Here is a 25,517-nt window from a genome sequence, read left to right as displayed (position 1 = left end):
TCGCATGCATTTTTTAAAATTCATTAAACTAAACAAAGATCAATGGAGGACCAAACCTTCAAAAATTACAAAAAACAAACAAACACATGTGTGGAGAAAATAATATAACAATAAATAAAAAAATAATTAATAATTTTATCAAAATTAAAATGTATTGCATTTATTTTAAAGTAATTTATTTCTTTATTAATTGTCCTATTGTTACAGTTATTTATTTATTTCAAAATTTTGCATATTTATTCATCCACAGCAACAGACTGAAAAATATAAAATAGAATAGAATGCATACTTTGAATATAATATCTGCAAATAAAATATTAATGCAATACATAAATATATCCACAAAGAAATGCTTACAGCATTAAAACACAAATGAGTATCATATAAAAGAGTTGGTTTAATGTGTGTGATCTGCTGCGGCCTTCATTTAGGATTAAACCTCAGGAAAGAAAGCAATGGTCTGATTATTCTATAGCACAGGAACACACATAAACTCTATTAATCAAAGCTCACAGGAAAACGCATGAGTCAGGGAGGCACTGGATGTAAATATCGATAAAATAAACAGTACTGGCTTTGATTTACAAATGTGATGCAGATCCATAACTGTAAATCACACACAAACATTCGAAGCAGTGTATCACAAGACTCTCATTCACAAACACACATCTGACCACATGACACATACATCTAACTAACTTACTAACTAACTAACTAACTAACTAACTAACCAACCTTCTGTCTCTCTAACTCAAATACTTCACTCTTACGTCACAATTACACAATTATAGTCACACAGGAAAACCCTTTCAAAACACACAATGAGGATGTGTAATTAACTGCATTTTTACATATGGAACACTGGTGAGTAGATTAGAATAGAATACAATAATAAATATACAAACAAAAATATTATTTCTATAATATTTTTTATAATTTTTATTTTAAATATGTGAAATAATATAACAACAATATATAATAATGCAAATATATAATATAAATAATAATTAAGATTATATAAAAAATAAAAAAAACATTTTTATTCTACATTATTTTATTGTTTTTAAATATTAATTAAAAAATTTAATTGCAACATTATACATATAAAATAATAAAAAATTATATTTAAGTTCAAAATATATTATTATTTTTATATAAATATTATTTTATTATTTGTTATTATTATTTTAATGTTGTAATTGTATAATAATAATAATAAATATTATTAAAAATAATAAAAATACAATAAAACATTTACATGTATACATTATACATTTATTATTATTATTATTACACATTATTTTATTGTTTTTAAATAATAATTCAAATATTTAACTGCAACATTTTATATATATATATCTTCCGTGGGTGGGAGGAGCCTGAACGGATACGATCTGTTGTGAACGAAAAATCTGCGTGTTTGGTTCCGTTCGCATGGAGAAACACGGAAACGTCGGTCTCGCGCCGAACCGTCACAAATCCCGCGATTGATACGGACCCAGACAGAACCGGTTGGTGTGTTTCTTCTTTGATTCGTGCTGTTCGTGAGTGTTTCTGACCTGTGTAAGCGCGTGTTTACCTGCGGTCAGCGACCACTTCCTCACTTCCGCCTCACTCATCTTCTCGTTAATTACCTTTGAAAATCATACTCCGTTGTTTTTGACATTTAAGTCTAAGCTCATATGCAGGGCTCAACAGGAAGAATGTTTTCTGCTTGCTAAGATTTAGCAACTTCGCTCGTACTGTACGTTCCTACGGTAAACCCGACCAATTCGGAGGTATTTTCTTTACATTCTTTAGAATTTTTGAAAAGTTCGAATGTTTAATTGTATCGTTTTTGTATCATTACATGAAAGCTGTATTACATATATATATATGTGTGTGTGTGTGTGTGTGTGTGTGTATATATATGTGTCAAATAAAATAATTGTAACATATTTAAAATTATAAAAATTTATAGATTTTTTTAAAGATTATATATATCTTTATATAAATTTATATATATATATATATATATATATATATATATATATATATATATATATATATATATAATCTTTGTTATACATTTTTATTTTTAGAACATTTCAATAGATACTCAAAACAAGCACTTATATAATCTATAGTAAATACAAATTATATTTATGTTAAAAATAAATTAAATTCGAGCATGCTAAAATATTTATTTATTTTTTATGAGTGATCCATTTCAATAAAAAGTTACTCAAAATAAGCACTTTAAAAATGAAACTTTTGACATTTCATAACATCAAAACATACGGTTCTTTTGTTTGGTAGCTGTTGTTTATGCTTAGGAATGTTAAGGTTATTAAATTAAGTCAATAATTTGCCACGTCAGATCAGATCACCGTTAAAATGAGCTCCTACTTTTGCATTCGATCGCATCACGGAGCAGGAGAATATCATATGCGGGAAACTGAGCTTGAAAGAGTTAAATGCAGGAAATGTGATGTGCATGATGATAAACTGGTGAAAGTGCTGCGGTGGTGTGATTTTTGGGAGAAAATAAAAGCATCCTTAAGATAAAAAATCATGTTATTATAACCATCTGAAACCAGTACAAGTTTCCACATATGTTGCTTCATCCACATATAATGTTTAACTTCCTCTTGTGCATACATCGAGCGTTCATCACATCTGAACACATGCTCATAATTCCAGCAACACACTCAGGTGAGATGGATGTGAAATATGCGCTCGAGCGCATCGCTTTGATTGGATGAGAGTCCCAGCGGTTTGCCTTAACGAGTTACAGTGAAGCGCAGAGGGGCCCGTTAAATCATCCCCCGTCCCGAGAGAGAGAGAGAGCGCAGGATGAGTGGAGACGGATGGTTTGTGTCTGTTCTGCTCTAAGTTTGTGGTTCTGTTGCAGAAGGAAGCAGACTGAAGAGAAGATCCAGACCTGCGGTGGCAGCATGTGAGTACAGGCGTCTAACATCTCAAAAATCTTATTTTGAATGCACTGAAATGCACTGTTTGCATGTAATCTTATTATACTAAAGCCTTTATTATCCATTTAAATATGTGACTACTGGTAAAATGATTTATGCATGCATTGTTTTGTGTGTTTGAGATGTTTTGGGTGTGTATTTTACGTCACTAATAGGTAATTTGCTGCGTGTTTCTACATTTCTTTGATAGCTCATCTAATCTCTGATCCAGTGCTGTGTATTTCTCCGGACTATTCTTAAGTTTCCTCATAAAAGTGTGCCAGAATCATGTAAGCAGAACATTTATGACTCGTTTAATGAATGCATGTAAATTGATCTACAGTTGTACAATTTTATTTTCATCATACTAGACTTTCCAAGCCTTAAATTCAAGATTACATATGTTAAAAACACACATTTGCACATTAAAAAAAATAAAAATATAGGATTGGAAAGTGTAATATTATGATACTGAAATCTTGTTGATGCTGTAATCAATTGATGTTTATTTATCAGTGTTTTTTAGTATTATTTATAAACCGTTATATTTTTGTAACAATATTTAGATTTTTTTTTTTTAATGTTCAGTCAGTAATTTTGTTGCGAGTTTGTCATTTTGTGATTGTTGTTGTTTTTATTTGTTTTATACATTTTTACGTTATTTTAGAACATCAAATTAAAGTAAAATGAGAAAATGAAAATTAGCAGGTCGAAAAAAAAAATCATTTTTTTATTTCCATTGACATTTATTTTATTTGAACCATTAGTAATGGTTTAAGTTTTAATTATAACTGTAATCACCCTGTTATGCAAGTATTTATTATAGTTAAGCTATTATGATGCAATTAGAGTAAAATTTACATTGTGGAGATCTACCTTGAGGAAAAATAATATCTAAAATTCCCAAAATGATTATTTGATCAGTAGTTGGGGTTCAGATATAATGAGTTTACTATAAAAGCAAAAGAAAATAATGATAAATTCCCACCATGATATAAAACCAGGTGTATGTGTGTGTGTGTGTGTGTTTGTGTGTGTGTGTGTGTGTGTGTGTGTGTGTGTGTGTGTGTTCTCAGTACAGTTACGTGATTAATTGGCCACTTACTCTCCTCCGATAGATTATCTGACCGGGTCTCGTCCGCTATCCTTGCGTCTGTCTCTGGACGAGCACGGCATCGATCACACATAATCCGATTTCCCCCCAAAAACAAATAATGAAGCGTTTCTGGAGCTTTCCCTTTCAAGCAATTTAGCGATTCGTTCAAACCTGTGCGAATCGATGCAGTGGGTTTTGAAAGATGACGCTCTAATTTCGCCCTAATGCATCTCAGCGAAATGAAAACGCTCATCTGTGACGCTCAGAGAAGCAGGATGGAGATTTTATCTGAATTGGAGAGTTTGGAGATGATTTCGTTATTTTGGACTCATCACACTAACTGCTCGAATTAGGTTTCTGATCATTTTATTTAGTCTCAGCAGAGACTCCCAGACTCTGACGAGATTTGGGTCCGTCTGTTGCTGTGTTGTTTCGTTTATACATCGTAATTCTCTTTTTTACCCAATTAAAACAGCTCAAAGAGCTTCCTGAAACATATTGAGTTCATATACTTTTGTATCTTACAGGTAACATTTGCATTTATATACAACTCTTAAAGTCACTGTCGAAAAATCAGCTCATTTACTCATTGCATGACTTTATTTTCAACACAAAAGAAAGATATTTTGAAGAACATTGGATCTCGTTGTCTTTTATCGGATGAACGATAAATAAGCAGAGATTTATAATATTTTAGGTGAGCTGTCCCTTTAGTTCTAAGTGAGAGGAAGATAGTCATGGAAGATTTAATTGCTAAACTGAGTTACTGTATTTGGGGCAAAAAAGCTTGACGTTTTTAATTGATTTATGCAATTAAATGCTGCATAAATAAGGGCTATGACAAAGTAAATAATAAAATAAAAATAATTATGTTATTAAATGCAAATATTAAATGTCAAATAAAATGATTTATTTGTTTAATAATTTATTTACTGATGCACTGCATCAGTGTCTCATCAATGGATGCTCTGCAGTGAATGGGTGCCGTCAGAATGAGAGTCTGATAAAAACATCACAATAATCCACAGCACTCCAGTCCATCAGTGAACATCTGGAGAAGACAAAACCTGAAACACATCCAGCATTAAGATGATTTTAACTTCAAACTGTTGCTTCAGGCTAAAATCAGAGTCTATCTTCCAGTGAAAAAGTGTTCTGGTCTGAATCAGGAGAGAAATCTGCACAGACCAAGCACCGTTTAAACAGCTTTAAACAAATCTGTGGCTGGATTTGGATGTGAGAGACCACCGGAGAGTTTGAAGTTAAAATCTCTTAACAATGTCTTTGTTTCTTTATTGCCTTAAATGCTGTTAAAGTGTGTATTATATTATATAAAAGCGGCCACTAATCAGATGGTCATGAAACTGCTCCAGTTTGCTCCCCCACAATGTTCAAGACGTGGTGAATATAGGATATGAGGCCATAAATATATCATGAAGTTAAAGGCTTTTTTAACACATTGATTTCTTATTATGAATCACTGTGTGTGAAACCATTATAATTTTAAATCATTGGGTGTGTGAATGATTACTTCTGCAGCTCACTGTTTGATTCAAAGATGTCTGTGTGTGTGTGTGTGTGTGTGTGTGTGAGTGTGTGTGAGAGAGAGAGAGAGAGAGAGAGAGAGAGAGTGTGTGTGTGTTGTGTGTGTGTCTGTGTGTATGTGTGTGTCTCTGTCTGTCTGTCTGTCTGTGTGTGTGTGTGTGTGTCTGTTTGTGTGTGTGTGTGAGAGAGAGAGAGTGCGTGTGTGTGTGTTGTGTGTGTGTGTCTGTTTCTTTGTGTGTGTTGTGTCATTAGAGGCCAGTGATGTATGTTGGTGGGGTGACAGTGAAGAGATGGTTGCTGTCCAACATCATCCATCTCTCTCTCTCTCTCCCTCTCTCTCTCTCTCTCTCTCTCTCTTTATCAGTCTGTCTCTCTTGGCACAGGATGGTTCATTCATTCAAGGGCGCAGGGTTTGGTTTTAACATTTGAAATTCAATTCAGCTGCTCCATGTCTTCACATACAGTGCATACAGTTTTTGATATGCATTTTAATATATTTGAAGAAATTGACTAATTCATTAATTTAACATTTAGTTAAACTTTTAGTAATTTTACTGATTTTGTATATGCTTTTAATTATTTTATTTTTTAAATCTATATATCCTTATTTTTTATTTTTAGTGTTTTTTTCAGGTTTGTATATAAACTTTATTGCACTTACTGAATATGGTTTTAATTTGTTTTAGTGTTAGTAAGCAATGACAACACAATGCATTTTTCGAAAGCATGCATTTAAATGTTTGAAAAAAGTGTTTTTTTTTTGTCTTTTTTTCCATTTCACATAATTACCAATTGAAAATATCTGAATCTGCACTCGTGCTTCTTGCTTTTCTTTCTTATTCCTTTAATTCTGCTCCTCCTTTTAGCGCTCTTAAAGCTGTCGTGTGGTTAAAACACCTTCAGCAGTGTTTTATGGTGTCTGATAATAAACTGAGTGAATGTGTGATGAAATGTAGGCAGCCGATTGAACACAGACTCATTTTCTCTCTCTCTCTCTCTCTCTCTCTCTGTCCAGGATGCTGTTGGTCTTCACACTCTGCCTGTGCGTTTTAAAGATGGGCGGTGTCTCTGCATCTGTCACTCAAGCCACCGTCCAATCAGGTGAGAGTCGAGTCTGATTGAGTGTCTGTGATTGGTCAGTCTGTGGCTGGTGAAGGATGAATCCTCTCTTGCTCTCCTGCCCCATACTATATCCTTCCTTTAATCTATCATCAACCAATCAGTTCGCACATTTGAATAATTGATCCAATGAGCACATTAGATCTTCCCACCAATCAGCAGGAGCGTCTCCAGAGGTCTGTGTGGACGATCTTAAATCTCAGAAACTACATCTTCAGAAATAGTGCTGAATGATGCACACTAAATAAATAAATAAGAATGAGTGAATGAAGGATGCAGTACAAGAATGTGGACATATGCTTTATTTTCAGTACTTTATAAAAAAAGATAAAAACATGCAACATAAATACTAAAATAAAAAAATGTAAGTGATGTAAAAATATAGACATAAAAATAAATGCAAAATATTAATAAAAATTATAATATTATGTCACTGATACCAAAATAATGCTTAAAATTATCAGGTTAATATAGATAAAACATGATGCATGTAATATTATTTTAGTATTATTAATATACTAAAGTATTAATAATATTTAAATTTTTATTTAATTAGCTTTCATTTTTATGCTTTTAATTTTCATTAAAATTTTTAAGGTTTAGTAATTTATTTTTGTGATTTTTGGCATTTTATTTGGTTTTTGTGTTTTTTTTTTTTTTTTTTTTTATATAGCTCCAATTTATTTTATTTATTTCAGTTTTAATACTTCAAATTTCAGTTCTAAATTTAGTTTTAAGTTTTTCTATTTATATTTTACTTTATTTTAGCTTTATTTCAATTACTGAAAACTATTTGTAATAGTATTAGTTAACAATAACAACACTAGATGAATGTTACACCAGATATCAAAAATGAAAGGAAATGCCAATTCTTGCATGATTTCCTCATTAAAAATAAAACCAACTAAAAAAAAATCTGTTGAAAAGTGACTGGATTTCGTTACTTTTTATGGAATCCCTTTAAACAACATTAAAAACATATCTTTTTGTGCAATCTTCCAAAATTAGGTCAAAAATCCAAATACAAGATTTTTCTAAATCCGATAGCAAACTCTGCCGAGGAGCGTTATAATGAAGACGCACTGAGCCTCTTAAAGACACGGGCTTTCAGAGCCCCTTAACATCACGTCTAATGATCTAGAACACAGTCGAGGGAGTTGCAGCGGGAACCAAATAAAGCAGAGACCTTATACTGATATATGAATAATGCATCCAGCTGCTTTCAGGTTTTATCCTGCAGATGTATCACCACTGCTGTTATATGTCATAATATTAGTGCGGTCATGGGATTACGGGCCGGGTGCACCTCTGGAAGCAGGGGTTAATTAAAAACGCTTCCCGCTGTGGGACAGGAAATTGATCGTTCCAGGAGGAGGTCATTTATAATGACGTGCGGTGTGTGTGAGCGCTTGTACTAAGACACTCTTAATAGGAAGACTAATCCCCTTCCAGTCACAAAGTGACAGACCAATTACACACACACACACACACACACACCGCTGGTCCTCCCCCTCCATCAGTCCAACGTCTTTCTGTCCATCCCACAGAAAGATCCTGGCATCACCTGCCCTGTGTGTGTGTGTGAGAGTGTGTGAGAGTGTGTGTCTGTCTGTCTGTCTGTCTGTGTGCGTGTGTGTGTGTGTGTCTGTCTCTGTGTCTCTGTCCGTGTGTGTGTGTGTGTGTGTCTCTGTGTCTCTGTCTGTGTGTGTGTGTGTGTGTGTGTGTGTCTGTCTCTGTGTCTCTGTCCGTGTGTGTGTGTGTCTGTCTCTGTGTCTCTGTCTGTGTGTGTGTGTGTCTGTCTCTGTGTCTCTGTCCGTGTGTGTGTGTGTGTGTGTCTGTCTCTGTGTCTCTGTCCGTGTGTGTGTGCGTGCGTGCGTGTATGTGTCTGTCTGTCTGTCTGTGTGTGTGTGTGTGTGTTTTAGAATATATACAGTATATATATTGAAAAAAATATATAAATAAATAAATTGTTATTTAAAATAAAAACACTTTAAAAATCTTGTCTAATTTTCATTTAGTTTAATTTGATATACTAAAATAACTAAAACTGATGAAAACACGCAACAAAATTACTAAAGCTTAAAATTACTAAAATGAAAACAGAAAATATAAAAATAAAAACTATATCAACTCTGATTGGCCAGGTAACATTTATAAGTTTTGTTCACATTGACTCGGGATGGAAATTCTTTTAAATAGAATTTTTGACATTTAGTAGGTTCAGCATTTTAACAAGTGACCTTATCTTTCATTAATATACTGAATAGCGTTTGCATACTGTAAGTGTATGTTTGCATGGTGAACGTGTTTGAGAGAGAGAGAGAGAAAAGCGTGACTTGGTATTAATTTCACATTGATGCATTAGTTGCTGATGTGTGAGTTTTAAGCTGTAATTGATTCGGCCTTTTTAATGTTTTAACTTTTACACCATGTTCATGTCATAAATTTGATAGCTCTATTACCTAACATTGATTTGCAAGCAATAATGTGAGTGTGTGTGTGTGTGTGTGTGTGTGTGTGTGTGTGTGTGTGTGTGTGTGTGTGTGTGTGTGTGTGTGTGTGTGTGTGTGTGTGTGTGTGTAAGGGCTTGAGTGTATAAGTGCGTTTTGAGCCCAGGCAGAGGAAATTTGATCGTTTATTGTTTATCATGTTGCTTTCATAGCTCAGGTGATGTAATGGAGTTATTAGTTATATTCCGTTGAAGTACATTACAGGTCAGAAGTTTGCAATAGTTATGATTAAATAAAAAAAGTCACCAAGGCTGCTAATATGATCAAAAAATACAGTTTAAGCTATTCCAAAATATTATTACAATTTCTATGTGAATATGTTAAACTGTAACTGATTTCATTGTACTTTTCATTGCATACTGTATGAGATCTTGCGACGTGTGTTTCTGAGGATGTTTGTGTGTTTCAGAGCTTCAGTGTCATGACTGGGGCGTGCGGAGCGAGGGTTCGGTGCGGGTGTATGACGGGGAGGTGGCGTATATCTACTGTCCGCTCTTCTCTCCTCCCACGCTCTACAACTACAGTCAGATTCAGAACAGCAGTCAGTCTCTGCTGTGGTACCGACACACACTAACAGACGAGCAGGAGCAGCCCATCAACCTCAAACTACACACCATGCATAAAGACGGCGAGTACCTGTGGATTCAGCCGGCCTCGGCACAGGACGCCGGACTCTACATCTGCATGATCCGGTAAACACTCACACACAGATGTGCACAGCCATGACTAGTTGGTTGGTTGTCTGAATGGTTAAACAACTAGCCGAATTAATCTGACACAAATAAATCACGTTATAGAAGTAGAGTGGGTTAGTGAATGCTGTTTCATGCTGGCAGAACATCATGATTACCGTATTCTCCGGTCTATAAGTCGCACTTTTTTTCATAGTTTGGCTGGTCCTGCGACTTATAGTCAGGTGCGACTTATTTATCAAAATTAATTTGACATGAACCAAGAGTTTGCACTACCGTCTCCAGCCGCAAGAGGGCGCTGCTATGCTATGCTGCTATATCTACCACTGAAAACATAGAGCGCCCTCTCGTGGCTGGAGGCGGTAATGTGAACTCTTGGTTCTTGGGTCTATATAAATGCGATTTATAGTCCAGTGCGACTTATAGTCCGAAAAATACGGTATTAAATTTATGCATTTATCTGACGCTTTTTTCCAAAGCGACTTACAGTGCATTCAGGCTATCAATTTCAATATCGTGTTCCCGGGGAATCGAACCCCCAACATTGCGCTTGATGGCGCAATACACTACCAATTTAGCTACTAAACCCTGCAACCCATAATATAACTATGAATTAATTTTTTTAATGCAATTTTATACTTGAAATATTTGTTTAATGATAAATGTTACAAAAATTTAATTGTTACATGTACGTATATGTAATATACAATAATATAATATAAATATAATAGAAAATTATATAAATATAAATGTGTAACCAAATCATGCAGGTTATTTCATCATGTTTGTTTTATATTTTAAAGTGTTTTATTTGGGTGTACTTATATTATTTTTACCTGTGTGTAAATGTAAACATGTAATCAAATAATGCGTGTAATTTCATGATATTAGTAATATTAATTTAATTTAATTTACCAAATCATACAGGTTATGTCATCATGTTAGTGTTATAACCTAATCTAATTTAAATGTAATGTCATGTAATGTTTTAATTTAATATAATTTCATTTAATTTAATAAAATATTTTACCAAATCATGCAAGAAATGCCATCATGTTAGGAATAGTTTATGATATAAATACATTTTTTTAATTAAATTAAATATTATTTAGATGATAATATGAAATAAAATCAACGAAGTAATTCCATCATGTTAGGTTTAAGTTGAGATATAAATGTATCAAATCTAATATAATAATAATAATAATAATAATAATAATAATAATAATAATAATATATATATAATATATATATATATATATATATATATATATATATATATATATATATATATATATATATATATATATATATATATAAATATATAAATAAATATTATTTGATCTAAATATAAACATGTAAAAAAAAAATTTATCATCATTATAATATAATATAACAATTATTTACATCTAAATATAAATATTGAATGAAGTCCTGCTGGTTAATTCATCATGTTAGGGTTAGGTTAGGATATAAATGCATATTATTTAGATCTAAATATAAACGTAACCAGTCGTGCAGATTATTTCATAATGTTGTGTGTGTGTGTGTGTGTGTGTGTGTGTGTGTGTGTGTATGGCAGCAACATTTCCTCGTGTGTGAAGATGGGCGTGAAGCTGGAGGTGGTTCAGAAGGATGGAGAGTGTAACCTGACAGCTCAACCTCACCTGAACGTGACCATCCCGTTCCAGAGCGAGCGAACCCTCACCTGTCCAGACCTGAACACACTCACACTGCCCAACAGCACACACTCCGTCAGCTGGTCCCACGTGAGTCTCTGTGTGTGTGTGTGTGTGTGTGTGGATAAACATCTGAGACTATCATTATTAAATATGTTGCTGGAAACTCATCCCACTGTTACGAAGCAAATGAATTTCCTAATCTCCAGAGTCACACGGTTAATGAACTGAGAAGATGTGAACTCAAACAATCAGCATCATTCAGTTTAAAGGTTGTATGTGAGCAAAGCTATCAAAATGCAAATCAGTACGGGCAATTTGTCTGTTTGAAGAGTCGTAACAATGCAAGAAATGACCTGAAGCGATAGTGTGTATGAAGGAAGATGTATTATCTGTATGCTAGTGCACTACTATATTAATAACCTAAACACGTCTAAAATGCATGACTGAATATAGTTAAGATAGAACGCTGCTATAGGAATGAATGGGAGAAAGTGGATGCCCATATATGGCGACTCAAGTGAAATATGTCCCGCCTTTCAAAGATAAGAGCCAATCAGCAGTCGGCAAAGTCACTGTATGGTGTTTACATGAAAAAATGTGCTTAGATTATGCATTTCTTGTCCTACTAGTTACCCAATGGTTTTCAGGAAGAAATCACCTTGTGCATTAAGCTTCAAATACACTGTGCCCTGATGTGCCCAAGCTGTGCAGGAAATCTATATTTCCTGCACAGCTTGTAAAAGGTCATTTGTCAAATGACAATGTTTTAACTGCATTTTCTTGGTGCAATGCATGTACAATTTTTAAGCTTGTGGGAGAAACAGTTGCATGACATTAAGAGTAGTTAATCCAGCATTTTAATAGCAATTTATGACGAGTATTGTGAGTAAAAGTAGATGAGGCATAGTGAGTTGTTATTATTCTTATATAAAGGCCTATAAACATTATTACTGTATAAAACATCTGTATAAACATCTTTATTAGGGATTCCCAAACTATATATATTTGTATTTTTATATTTTCCTTTTTCAATTTAAATTGTTTGCTTTAATAGATTGTTATTTCTCTTTTAGTCATTTTTGGTAATCTAAATAAACCATTTGAAATGTTGCCTTTACAGCCAAAAAATATATATATATTTTTATATATAATACAGTTAATATGTATTTTCAGTTAAATTAAATGCTTTTAATTTTAATTTTATTATTATAGTTAACAATAATAACCCTGTCAGCCGAACCTCCCGAAATCCCCCTAATATTTAAAGTCAATATTTCGATAATTTAACATTGCATTTGAATGTTTTATAAATTTCCTGATGTCAGTTAATCCTCGCAAAACATCCTGTTAAACAAATAACATTTTCATTTCATAATTATATATGATATTTTTCTCATTAATTAAGTGTATTATTTGGAGTATTATTTAAATATTAATTTACAATTTTTATGATTTAATGATTTATTATTTTATTAGCAGTTTGAGAAACCCTGATCTAATGGAATTATACATCTTCCAGGGTTTATAGTTAATTAAAAAACTAAAAGATAAGAACATTAAAAAAATAAAAAAAATGTTTTTACTTGGAAAAAAAAAAAAAAAAAAAAAAAAAACTAAAATAACTACAAATTAATTAAAAAAAAATAGATATATAAAAATGAATAAAGGACCAAAAAAATGACATAATCTCCCTTCTAGAGAGTGAAGGGCTTTAAGTAACATGAAACTAGATGAGTGTAAGTCCAACATGTCTGTTTCTCTGTAGTTATGCAGGACTAGAGAGTTTCGATATGACCGGGAGCTGAAAGGAGACGATCTGGTGATCTACAGGATGTTCGAGCCGTTCGCCAGCCTCTACATGTGTGTGGTTTCTTATCAGATCAACGGACGCAAGCTCCAGTTCACACGCTACATTAACGTCATTCCTGTTGGTACGATTTTATCTCATTTCTGTGGTGGCCTGTGTTTCATATTTCTGGCTTTTCTCAGATTTTATGTTTTCCTAGCAAAAACTAGTAAAAAAACATAAGTGTTTCTATGTATTTTATATATATATATATACATTATACATATATAATGGCAAAATCTACAATTTAAAATGAAAATGGAAAATCAAAACTAATAAATTAAAATTAGTGAAAATTTTTATACATTTTAAATATTAATAAAACTAGAGTAGTTAACACTGAAGTTTAGATATCGCAATTCTGACTTTTCTCAGCTTTTGGTGTTTCCTCTCATCTCAATTCTGTGAAAGCTCATTTCCGTTGGTATAGAAATATAAAAAAGCCAATTGCAACATTTCATCTTCAAAATTCTGACTTTTTTTCTCTTGGAATTGCAAATTATAAACTCATAATTCTCTTTTTACATCTAGCATTTCTGACTTTTTTCCTCTGAATTCTGATCTTACAATTCAGTTTTTTTTGTTTTTGACACTAAATAAAAAATAAAGAAGTAAAAATATCATTATATAAAAAACATATATAATTTATAAAAAAAAATGCTTAATTGCGAAAAACTAAAAATGTAAATGAAAATATATACATGTTAAATATTAATTAAAATTATCATAGTTAATAATTATAATTACACTGCAATTCCGAGTTTATATCTAGCAATTTACTGTTTTCCCCTTACAATTCTGAATTTGTTTTGCAACTGTTTTGCAATTTATAACATACTTTTCTTTTTTTATGTATCACAATTCGGTTTATATCTCATATTTGTGAATCTACTAATTCAGTTTTTTTTTCATGCAATTCTGAGTTTATTTCTCCCACCTCAGGAGAATGGTTTTCAGAATTGTTACCCGTTTTAACCTGTTTCAGAGAAAGCTTCCATTATATTTCGTCTCGTCTCAACACTCCCGTCTCTCTCTACTCTAGTTCCTGATATTGGCAGTAAAGTTCCCGTCATCCTGAATCCGGCGAGCGATCAGATCTTCACCGTGACTCTGGGTGAGCCTCGTCATCTTCTTTCTCCGTTTCTGCCGTGTTTTCTGCAGTATGCATCACTGAACGTCTCTGCATTGCAGGAGATACAGTGACGCTGTCCTGTCGTGTGCATCTGCCTCACCTGTACGGAGAAAAGCAGTACATCTGGTGGACCGTCGATAACACAACTGTGGAGCAGCTCGCCGACCCACGATTCAGCTCGCCTGAGGACACGTACGGATGTGTTTGTGTGTGTCTCGCTTCTTCAGTCTGTCTCCATCTCTGTTTTATTGACTCCTGTGTGTGTGTGTGTGTGTGTAGGCTTGTGTCAAAAGACTACGGTGACGAGGTGAAAGACAGATTCCTGTATGTGAGGGATTTTTCATCTGACGACCTGCAGAGGGAGTTTAACTGCTCCGCCAGGAACAGCCGCGGGTTTATATCCAGCAGAGCCGTGCTCAAAACAGAACGTAACTACAACTAACACACACATGCATATCTGTTCACATGAAATTTATTCCTGTGCACAAAGCTGTATTTTCAACATCATTACTGCAGTCTTCAGAAATCATTCTAATACTGTATTTTCCGGACTATAAAAAAACATATGTAAGTCGCATTTATTTAGAAGCAAGAGAAAACATTACCGTCTCCGACCGCCAGAGGGCGCTGTATGCTGCTCAGTTCTCCTGTAGTCTACACTGAAGACATACAGCGCCCTCTCGTGGCTGGAGACGGTAATGTTTTCTCTTGCTTTTAAATTAATGCGACTTACATATGTTTTTTTCCTCATCATGACGTATTTTTGGACTGATGCGACTTATACTCAGGTGTGACTTATAGTCCGAAAAATAAGGTATGCTGATTTGCTGCTAAGGAAACATTTCTAATAGTTTGTGCATCTGTGTGTGTGTGTGTGTGTGTGTGTAGCGTACGTCCCGACTCTAGAGCTGGGCTGTGGTTTAGGTGTGACGCTGGCGCTCATGTTGATGATGTTCGTCATCTATCACGTGTTCTGGCTCGAGCTGCTGCTGCTCTATCGCTCGTGGTTCGGCTCCGATGAGAGATACACAGGTGAGAAAACACACAAACACACATTCACAGACACGATGCTGTGTACTCAAGAGTAGGTGAGAACTGCTCGGTGTTATCAGGTTTCTGAACCAGCTCTAAAATAAACATTTAAGGTCGAGGTTAACCACCACGAGGACGAATCAACAAAACTGACTGGCTTTAAATATTCATGTGTGACCCTGGAGCACAAAAGCAGTCTTAAGTCTCTGGGGTGTATTTGTAGCAGCAGCCAAAAATACATTGTATGGGTCAAAATAATTATACATTTTTGTTTTATGCCAAAGATCATGAGGATATTTAGTAAATTTCCTACCGTAAATAAATCAAAACTTACATTTTGATTGGTAATATGCATTGCTAAGAATTCATTTGCACAACTTTAAAGGCGATCTTTTCAACATTTAGATATTTTTGCATCCTCAGATTCAAGTTTTTTTTTAAAATAGTTTTATCTCATCCAAATATTGTCCGATCACAGATCAATAGAAAGATGATTTATTCAGCTTACAGTTTATGTATAAATATGAATTAAGAACCAGGGTCACATACTGTATACTGTATATATCGCAATGCTACTTGTGTGTATATGAGGAATATTACATCATAAAACATTTGTGTATAAGCACCTCTTCCATCCAACGAGTCAAAGAGCACAAAGTCATCACTTCCTGATAAACTGGCAAGCCTCTGAATTATATAATCATTATTGTTATATAATGTCTATATGTAATAATTGATGTGCTCATTGCTTTCAGAGCTGGCAATTCTACAGTAATTTAAAAAGTTATGACTTTTACGATGCACATGAAGGAATTTATTCGCCATTTCTGTTACCAATTATGTGCATTAAGCCACTAAATCAAAAACCCCCAAAAAATTGTATTTATTGATTTGTCTTTCCTATCACTCGTTTCTGATGCAATATTTCAGAATGTGCATAAAAACAGTGCGATGGAAACACTAGTAGTGACTGAACTCTGTCTGTTTCTGCAGATGATAAGCAGTATGACGTGTACATCTCATACGCTCGCAACAGTGAGGAGGAGGAGTTCGTTCTGTCCACGCTGCGTCGAGTCCTGGAGACGGAGTTCGGTTACTCCGTCTGCATCTTCGACCGCGACAGTCTTCCTGGAGGAAGTGAGTATCACGTACAGCATTCATTCACTCTTAATGTGCTTTTAACAATGTGTACGTTTACTTCATTTACATTCACATTACTGGCCACTTTTTGTGGACAGACGTTTATACCATTTCACCATTAAAATAAAAGCGTGAGGATTTGAAATGTTTCAAATTCCAGGGTTTGCCATTTGAAAGTGAACTTGATTTGAACACGGTTTCAGAAATATTAATAAATAAAAACGATACATATTTAAAAAGTCAAATGCAACAAAACTTTAAATAAAATCATATTTAAAAAAAAAATTATAATAGTGTATGACACTAAAATAACTAATAGAAAGTACAAATAAAATGTCAAGAAAATGCATTTAAAAATAATTTCAATATTTTATCTATTTATTTGCATGTCATGTGACCATCAGCTGTGAATTTGCATATATATTGTAACATTATTGAAAGAGTGTTAACTATTTTGAAAAAGTGTTAATTTAAATGATGCCGAATTACAATAAGATACAATTATTACATGGAAAAACTCAATGAAACTTAGAAATAAAACCGAAATAGGAGTATTTTGAGCATTCAATCAAAAAACGAATTTAACACTAAATGATAATATAAAAAAATATAAATGACAGAAATAGAAACTAAAACTCAAATAAATGTAAATGCTAAATCACAAGCACATAAAGATTAAGATTAACACCTAAATTTTTTTTTTTTAATAAATGATACTGAAATTACACTAGTATGTTTTGGCTGTATGAGTGTGTGTTAGCATGAAATGTTGAGCAAAACGAGTGTACGTGTGTGTGTGTGTATGTGTGTATTAACGCATGTCTGTGTGTAGCTATAACAGATGATACGCTGAGGTTTGTGGGTCAGAGCCGCCGGCTGGTGGTGGTTGTGAGTCCGTGCAGCGCTGTCCGCGGGACACAGGCTCTGCTCGAGCTGCAGGCCGGACTGACCAGCATGCTGCACGGCGGCAGCCTCAAGGTGGTTCTGATCCAGTTCAAACCGGTCAAGAGGAAGAGCTGGGTCAAAGAGCTGCGCCAAGCCCGGCTGGCACTGACGCTCATACGCTGGAAGGGCGAGAAATCAGCCGCTCTGTCCTCACGCTTCTGGAAACAGCTGCAGCTGGAGCTGCCCATGAGGAGGGACACACAACACAAACACACCCAGCTACCGGACATCACACAACACACACCCGACACACACACACAAAACACACGTCAGGCGGAAGAGAAACTCATCCATTCTTACTCTACCAGTGTTTTATAGACTTCAATCATTTGGATGCTGCTTTTCACAGTATGCATCATTTCAAAGTCATTTCATATGTCATATAGCCATATAGGAAGTCTTTTTAGTATTTTTATAGTATTTTTATACTTTTAGTTTCCGTTTTGGTTGTTGTGTGGTTTTGTCTTTTATACTGTGTGTGTGTGTGTGTGTGTGTGTGTGTATATATATGGGTCATATACAAACATGGGTTTTCAAGCATCAAAATAAAAGTTTAATACAGCTTTACATTAAAACTTAAAATCTAGTCATGCATATTTAGATCAAGATTCATTAACGACATAAAAAGACTCAGCTCACAAAAACCACAAGGTTTGACTCCTTTATCAGCAAGAAGTTTATTATCAATTACAATATAATAAAAAATGTGGACATTTATTTTGATGTGTACACCAAAATGGGATGCCTTGTCTTTGACCCATATATATATATAATATTAAATAATAATTTTATTTTAATAAGTTTTAATGCTTCAACTTATTGTATTTCCATTAGCTGCCAAGGCAACATACTGTATCTAATTTCCGTTTAAGTTCATTACGTCAAGTTTTCTTTAGGGATTTCACAGTGTTTTTATACTATTATTGTATTATTGATATTTTGAATTGAATAGTTTTTCATCTAATATTTATATTTAATTTCAACTTTATTTCAGTTAACAAAAATGATTTGAACAAAATGATGTGTGTGTGTATATATAAGTATACAGGAATATATAGTTTACAAATATTTATTTTTTTTCCTCACGTGTCAAACCCCTGCAGTTCCCTCGGTTACCGACAGAGGGCGGTAGTGCATTTATCTGCACCACTAAGGTTTCAAACGCCACTTCTGCCAATGTCTGACACATGAAATAGTGTGCTATAAAGTAGATTTATTTCCCTCTTTCATGCTCCATAACAAACCTCCAGCTGTTTTCACTCAGTGTCATTTAATTGATTTTATTGTCATGCACCATTGTTCTTCATATATGACCATGCCATGTCCAGTATGTTCTGTGATCACGTTTTTAAACTGTTTTGATAAATAAAATCCTATTGTTGCATTTGCACTTGTTTCATTTATTAATTTCTCACATTTCTCCATGATGATTTCATTCAGAACCCAATCATCCCATGACAGCAGCTGACGTCCATGTTCATTTTTTACACTCATGATCATGGATGATAAAGTGTTTGCGTAAGCATTTCCTCTCAGTCATCGGTGAATAGAGGAAGTGGTAAAACCTTAACCAATCACATGACGTCTTGCCCCTGTGATTCTGGTTTTGTGTTTCTCAGCTCGAGGTCTGGAGAAGACCGATCAGATCATTTCTGATTATCTAAAAAGAAACCCCCACATTTGCTTTTATATAAATCTCAACTGAAATAATAAGAATTCACATTTACAGTGAGATTACGGTATAGTTGTCTACAAAAGAGTAAAAACTTTGTGCTTAATTAACTCATGGATGTAGTGAATAATGTTTTTGATAATCTCTTCTACTTCACCAAGGCTGCATTCATTTGATCAATAATACATTAAAAAAAGTGAAATATTATTACAATTTCAAATAACTGTTTTCTATGAAAATATGTATTAAAGTGTAATTTATTTCTGTGATGCGCAGCTGTATTTTCAGCATCATTGCTCCAGTCTTCAGTGTCACATGATCTTCAGAAATCATTTATATTAATTCTGATTATGATCCATGCTGTGCTGTTTCATATGTCTGAGGAAACCGTGATGCATTTTATTTTTTAGGATTCTTTGAGGAACGGAAAGTTCAAAAGAACCGCATTTATTTGAAATAGAACAACATTCTAAATGTCGTCACTGTCACTTTTGATCAAATGAATGCATCTTTGATGAACAGAAGTTTCTTCCGTGTGTGTGTCTCTCTCTCAGGTGTGATGGAGTCGGTGCTCAGGTGTATGCAGGTGTGTCGGCGGCTGCTGGTGGTGCTGAGCTCGGACTGTCTGTGCGAGAAGAGCATCAGTCTGCTGGAGTGCCGTCTGTGTTTGTACCTGCATCACACGGCGCGCGCGCCCCTCATCACCGTGAGACGGCGCGCGCTTAGCGTCCCCTGCGGCGAGATCGCGGAGCTGCGCAACAACTCCACCTCCGTGCGCTGGCACGGCGCGCGCTCCGAGCGGACGGACTCGCGCTTCTGGAAGCTGCTGCGGCTCGCGCTGCCTCTGCGACCGCTCGCTCTCGGGAAAAGACTCATCGATAGCACCTCCTCGCACTCGGACCTGGCGTCCGTGGCCACGCGCTACACGCAAGCGCAGACCGTCTCGCTCAGTCGGCGTAGTAAAGGGGGGCGGGGCGGAACGAGGCACCTGGGCGTACGCGACAGAAGTGGGCGGCGCTGTGAGCAAAAGGGGCGGGGCTGTGAAATCTGTGTAAGTTTTCAGGAAAGTCGGCGAATTTGGAGCGGAGTTATCGCTACTCAGTGGAACACACACCTGCATGAGCCTGTAGCCAATGGGACGACTCCTTACAGCATGCATAACTCCAACACCACACCTGGAAATGACCCCAGTAGTGACCTCTGCCCCTGTGAACCAATCAACAACAACCTGACAAATGAGCTACAAACCACACACTGCTGACTCACACTTCTGGACAGCCAACCAGCGACTATCATCAATGAAATGTGTAGCCTAAATCACAATAATTATCAGGTAATATGTAAATAACAAACATGAATTCAATAAACTAAGTTAAGACGCCAGGCTGACCTTTGACCTGAGACTAATGAGTTTTATTTTCACTGGCATATTGCATACTGCACAGTAGCCTACAGCAGTGTTTCCTGCTGTTACCTTTTTTTCTGCAACAGCACAGTTTTGATGAATAAAATATCCCACGGTACACCACTAAGCACTGAAATATAGCAAACGTGTATTTGTATTTTTCTTTTATTAAAGACGCCGTCGTCAGAGTTGGTAGAGTTGGCTTTATCAGACACTTGCACTTAACATTTTGCACAAATCTAGCTCAAATGTAATCAAACAAGCCTTCTGTCCAGCGAATGACTGCAATATAAGTTCTGTCTGTCATTAGAACGCTGCATCTGAGGCAGTGAGTGCAGATAATCTTGTAGTTTATTACACTTGGCCAAAATCTCATGATATATAAGATGAAGTGCAATGCACGGGATATTTAAAATGTCCAAGAGTACAGTATATTCGTTACAAGCAGACATCAAAATGCTGTATACTCTATACTATTAAAAAAAAGTATGCAATGCAGTATGCAACTAATGTTTAAACAGTAGTATGCTGCATTGCTTTGTAATATTTGCCACACTGAGCTCTGGTTTCTTGTATTGCGCTTATTATATTTAGCATATTTCATACATACTGTATACTATATGTATACTATTAAAAGGGAATGGTTTTGAACATAAAAGTGGCAAATGCTTCAGTTTATTTATATCTAGTGAATTGCAATAATTATCTAGGCTTAGAATAACATTTTATGACATGACAAATAATTTTTCTTTTTAAAGTCCCCACTATTTAAAAAAAAGTGCTTGTTAACTACTTACGTGAAACAATATTTACGAACTATGTTAACATATAAACATATTACATAAATGCATTTGCATGTTAAATTTTTAAGTACATTTAAATATGTTTACCTCCATCAAAAAGAACAAATAATATGTCATTAATTCAATATAATCAAATATATTAAATGTTTAAAAAAATCTTTCCAGTAGTTAGTAGCTTCATATTGAATTAGAACAATCATCCAAGTCTAAAATAGTATTTTAGGAAATACTTTGTACTTTAAAAGAATAAAGATTCAGATGTACAAGTAAAAAAAAAAATAATAATAATAATAAAAAAAAAAAAAAAAAATATATATATATATATATATATATATATATATATATATATATATATATATATATATATATATATAATATAAAATATGTTAAAATATTTTGACAGTGTAAAACGCAGATTTAAAAAAATATAGCATATTTGAAAATAGTTCTAGAAATGTGAGATACAGTGCATATTGTATATTTTTAAATGTAGTAAAAATGTGTTTGCTGTGCACAGTATGCATGATATATATGACAAATATTGATATCATTTCAATCAAAGCCAGTGCTCTATCTGGCCAATAGAGGGCAAATTTCCTGGCTTGTGCATGTTGTGCCTCGGTTTCTTGGGCTTTCAGTGGCAGCAGGCCACACAGGACAGTACTACATTTACTAACCCTCATCCGCAGACATGGGTGTGTGTGTGTAGTGGTGTGTTATTCAGTGTTTCTCAGGAAAGCTGTCCTGCCTAACATCATGTTTATTGAGTATCAGGAAGTAAAATTCATTAAAAACAACAACAACAACAAACAGGCAGATGTAGAGCAGGTTTTCATCTTTACTTTTGTTGAGCTATCAGTGTGTGCCATCTGTCAGTAACTCTTAAAAATCCCTCTTTTAAATAGTTTTTCTTCCTTTTTCTATATGAAGGCTTATCACTGAGAGATATAAAGGAGCTCAAGGAAGAATTTCCCTAAAATATTCATGAGATGAGAAATGGTGACCACACACGCATCAGCTACATCTGAGGTCATTCCATGTGTGTGTGTGTGTGTGTGTGGTAGTGAGTACAAACACTCGGTCACAGCTCAAACAGCAAATAAACCTGAAAACATAAATGACAGATAACAAGAACCACGCTGTAGGATTGAGGGAAGCAGGAAAGGATGGTTATGGAATCAGGAGTGAGAATAGAAAGTAAGCGCCTAAGAAAAGGAAAAGAAGAGCTGAGAAGAAATGAGTTGGAAATGCCCTAAAACTCCTGTGTATTCCAGTAAAGCGTGTCGTCCTGCTGCTGGTGACTAATCATGTGACCAGGTGTGAAGCCTCGGCCTTCTGTCATGTTTTTGGTAACATGACTTCCTGATCAACCTGAAAACATTAGTGATGTTAAAGGTAAGTGTCATTCATTATTATAGATACATTAACTATAGTTATAATTAGCATTTGTGATCTATAAAGTGAAATATTGACTTGACTTGATGTTGGCCCACAACAGAATTACTCAGCAGGTTCATAGTAATGCTGAAAACCATTCAGAATATATATATATTTATATATATATATATATATATATATATATATATAGTAAATAAATCCTTCAGATAATATAACTGAACATGTAGTATACACACTGAACATTGTGTTATAAATAGAAGCAAATCAGGTGGGAAATAAACAAATGTCACTAACACAAGCAGCAGCTTCACACAGAGTTCACGTCCCACAATGCCTTTGTCTAGACCTAACAAACCAGGTTTTCAGATCACATTGATGAACCCACGTCCTAACCACAATGGCTTTCTCCATTCTCGTACAGTAGGAAGTAAAATCACACAACAACACATCCCGTACGAGAAGGACAGGGTGGAAAGTCTGCGGCTGTCTGAAATCTAAGATTTTGACTGAAGTCCACTGCTTTTCAGATAATTTTACTGACATGAAGATCCCTGGGGTCTCACATGTGTCTCCTCTGGAGTCTGAAAAGAGGAACAATGTCTCAAGCTGAGCTCAAATGTATCAGTACTGCAAAAATTATTTTCCAGTAAAAATATCCAAACAGTCTTAAATACAAGAATAATTTACCTAAGAAGAAGAAGAAGAAGAAAAAAGAGTTTGCTTAATGTCATGTAATGCTTAATTTTTTTAATATATATATCTTCCCCATGGTAGACATTTAAACAAATACTCACTTGATACATTTTTCAGAAAGTAGACTTAATATCTAGTGTCATTTTGCTTCTCAAGTAAATGCATCTTGATTTAAGAATGTTTAGATATTTGTAACAAAATCATTATTTGCTCAGAAATACTCCGTGTTTTTGGGACTTTCTCCTTGTAGCTCAAACTGTAGAGCATGAGACTCGCGACACTAAGGTTAGGGTTCGATTCTGAGGGAATGCAGTGTAGTAACAAAGATTCTGATGAATGCATGAATATACTCATATATTTAAACTTGCATCAGAGTCACATTGTGCTAGTTTTTACTAGTTTTTCTTTTACCAGTTAGTTTTGTGTGGGTTAATCCAGGCTGAATTCATGCAGTTCTTGTGAAGTCAGGACATAATCAAGAATCGTGTGTGTGTGTGTGTGTGTGTGTGTGTGTGTGTGCAATCACTGAGCTGTTAGCATATGAATGTTTTCAGAATTATCAATTGATCAGGTGTAAAAAAAAAGACATAATAACTGAATTATAATGTAAAACAACATGCAAATGTTTTTCTCTTACGGAGACCTTAAATGTGCCCACACTGTCGAAATCAAACCTCTCTCATAAAAAGCCTGCAGGTATTTATTATGACATTGTTTTACCAAACCTCTTCACAAATACATCCAATAAAAGCTTAAATCTGCTATATTCCATCTTTTCTCTTATTCATCAAACCCCACACACATACGATTAAACAATTATAGAAAAGCGCTAATGATAAAAAAAAGACTAAATGAGAAATTACATTGATGCCCATGGATTAAAACCTTGCTTTATTTTTGTATATTTTAAGTTGAAATGACTTGTACAGTCAATTTGATTATATTTAATTATAAAATTATAATTTAATGATAAAATAATACATTTGGAAATTGAACTTTATGTATTTAAGTATTTAAGTATTTACTGTATGTTGAAGTAGATGGAGACTTTTTAAAGTGAGTTTTATTTCATTTAGTTATTCATTGTTTAACCCAGTTTAGTGCAGTATGTAGTTGAGTTAAAAAATGACCGTTCTGACATCATTTTTAACCAAACCATTTTGGGTCCCATTGACTTTTTTTGATTTTTGATTTATGGAAGTCAGCGGGGCCCAAAAACATTTGTTTACCAACATTCTTTAAAATATCTTCTTTTGCATGTTTAGTTTACTTTAGTCAAGTTCATTATATATAGAAACCTTATGTGTGACCCTGCAGCACAAAAGCAGTGTTAAGTCTCTGGGGTGTATGTGTAGCGATAGCCAAAAATACATAGTAAGGGTCCAAATTATCGATTTTTGTTTTATGCCAAAAATCATGCGGATATTAAGTAATGATCATGTTCCATTTAGATATTTAGTAAATTTCCTACTGTAAATAAATCAAAACTTAATTTTTGATTAGTGATAAGCATTGCTAAGAATTCATTTGGACAACTTTAAAGATGATTTTCTCAACATTCTGATTTTTTTTTTCAATAGTTGTATCTCAGCCAAATATTGTCCTCCTAAACAAACCATACATTAACGGATACATTAATTTATTCAGTTTTCAGATGACCCTAATGACTGGTTTTGTGCTCCAATGTTATATATGTTACAAATTCATTTTCTGCAGTATTCGTGTTTATGCACTGCGTTCAGTTGTGTGAAACTGTTGCTCTGAGGTTAATAAAGAGCACTTCCCCTCTCTCTCTCTCTCTCTCTCTCTCTCTCTCTCTCTCTCTCTCTCTCGCTCGCTCGCTCACTGTCTGTCAT

General features: G+C 34.4%; 1 protein-coding gene across 9 annotated transcripts; it reads left to right on the top strand.

Moving 5' to 3' along the window:
- The first annotated feature begins 1,368 nt into the window (after positions 1-1,368).
- LOC128029085 (interleukin-1 receptor accessory protein) lies at positions 1,369-20,758 on the top strand. Of its 9 annotated transcripts, none has more exons than XM_052616570.1 (13): positions 1,369-1,511; positions 2,894-2,938; positions 3,163-3,241; positions 6,608-6,693; positions 9,631-9,913; positions 11,496-11,682; positions 13,361-13,526; positions 14,484-14,555; positions 14,633-14,765; positions 14,853-15,001; positions 15,462-15,605; positions 16,599-16,742; positions 19,917-20,758. In XM_052616570.1, coding segments are annotated over exons 3-13 (2,073 nt in total). In that variant the 5' UTR covers positions 1,369-1,511; positions 2,894-2,938; positions 3,163-3,239; the 3' UTR covers positions 20,624-20,758. The 9 variants fall into 9 exon arrangements, with proteins under 9 accessions (XP_052472530.1, XP_052472539.1, XP_052472534.1 ...); XM_052616579.1 differs by lacking the exon at positions 19,917-20,758 and adding an exon at positions 17,578-19,074; XM_052616571.1 differs by having other exon boundaries at positions 1,377-1,515.
- The last annotated feature ends 4,759 nt before the right edge of the window (positions 20,759-25,517 follow it).

This window comes from Carassius gibelio, chromosome A15 (genome assembly GCF_023724105.1).
Source record: "Carassius gibelio isolate Cgi1373 ecotype wild population from Czech Republic chromosome A15, carGib1.2-hapl.c, whole genome shotgun sequence".
NCBI classification, from domain to species: Eukaryota; Metazoa; Chordata; class Actinopteri; order Cypriniformes; family Cyprinidae; genus Carassius; species Carassius gibelio.
The sequence above is the reverse complement of the archived record's forward strand: the minus strand, read 5'-3'. Positions and strand labels throughout refer to the sequence as shown.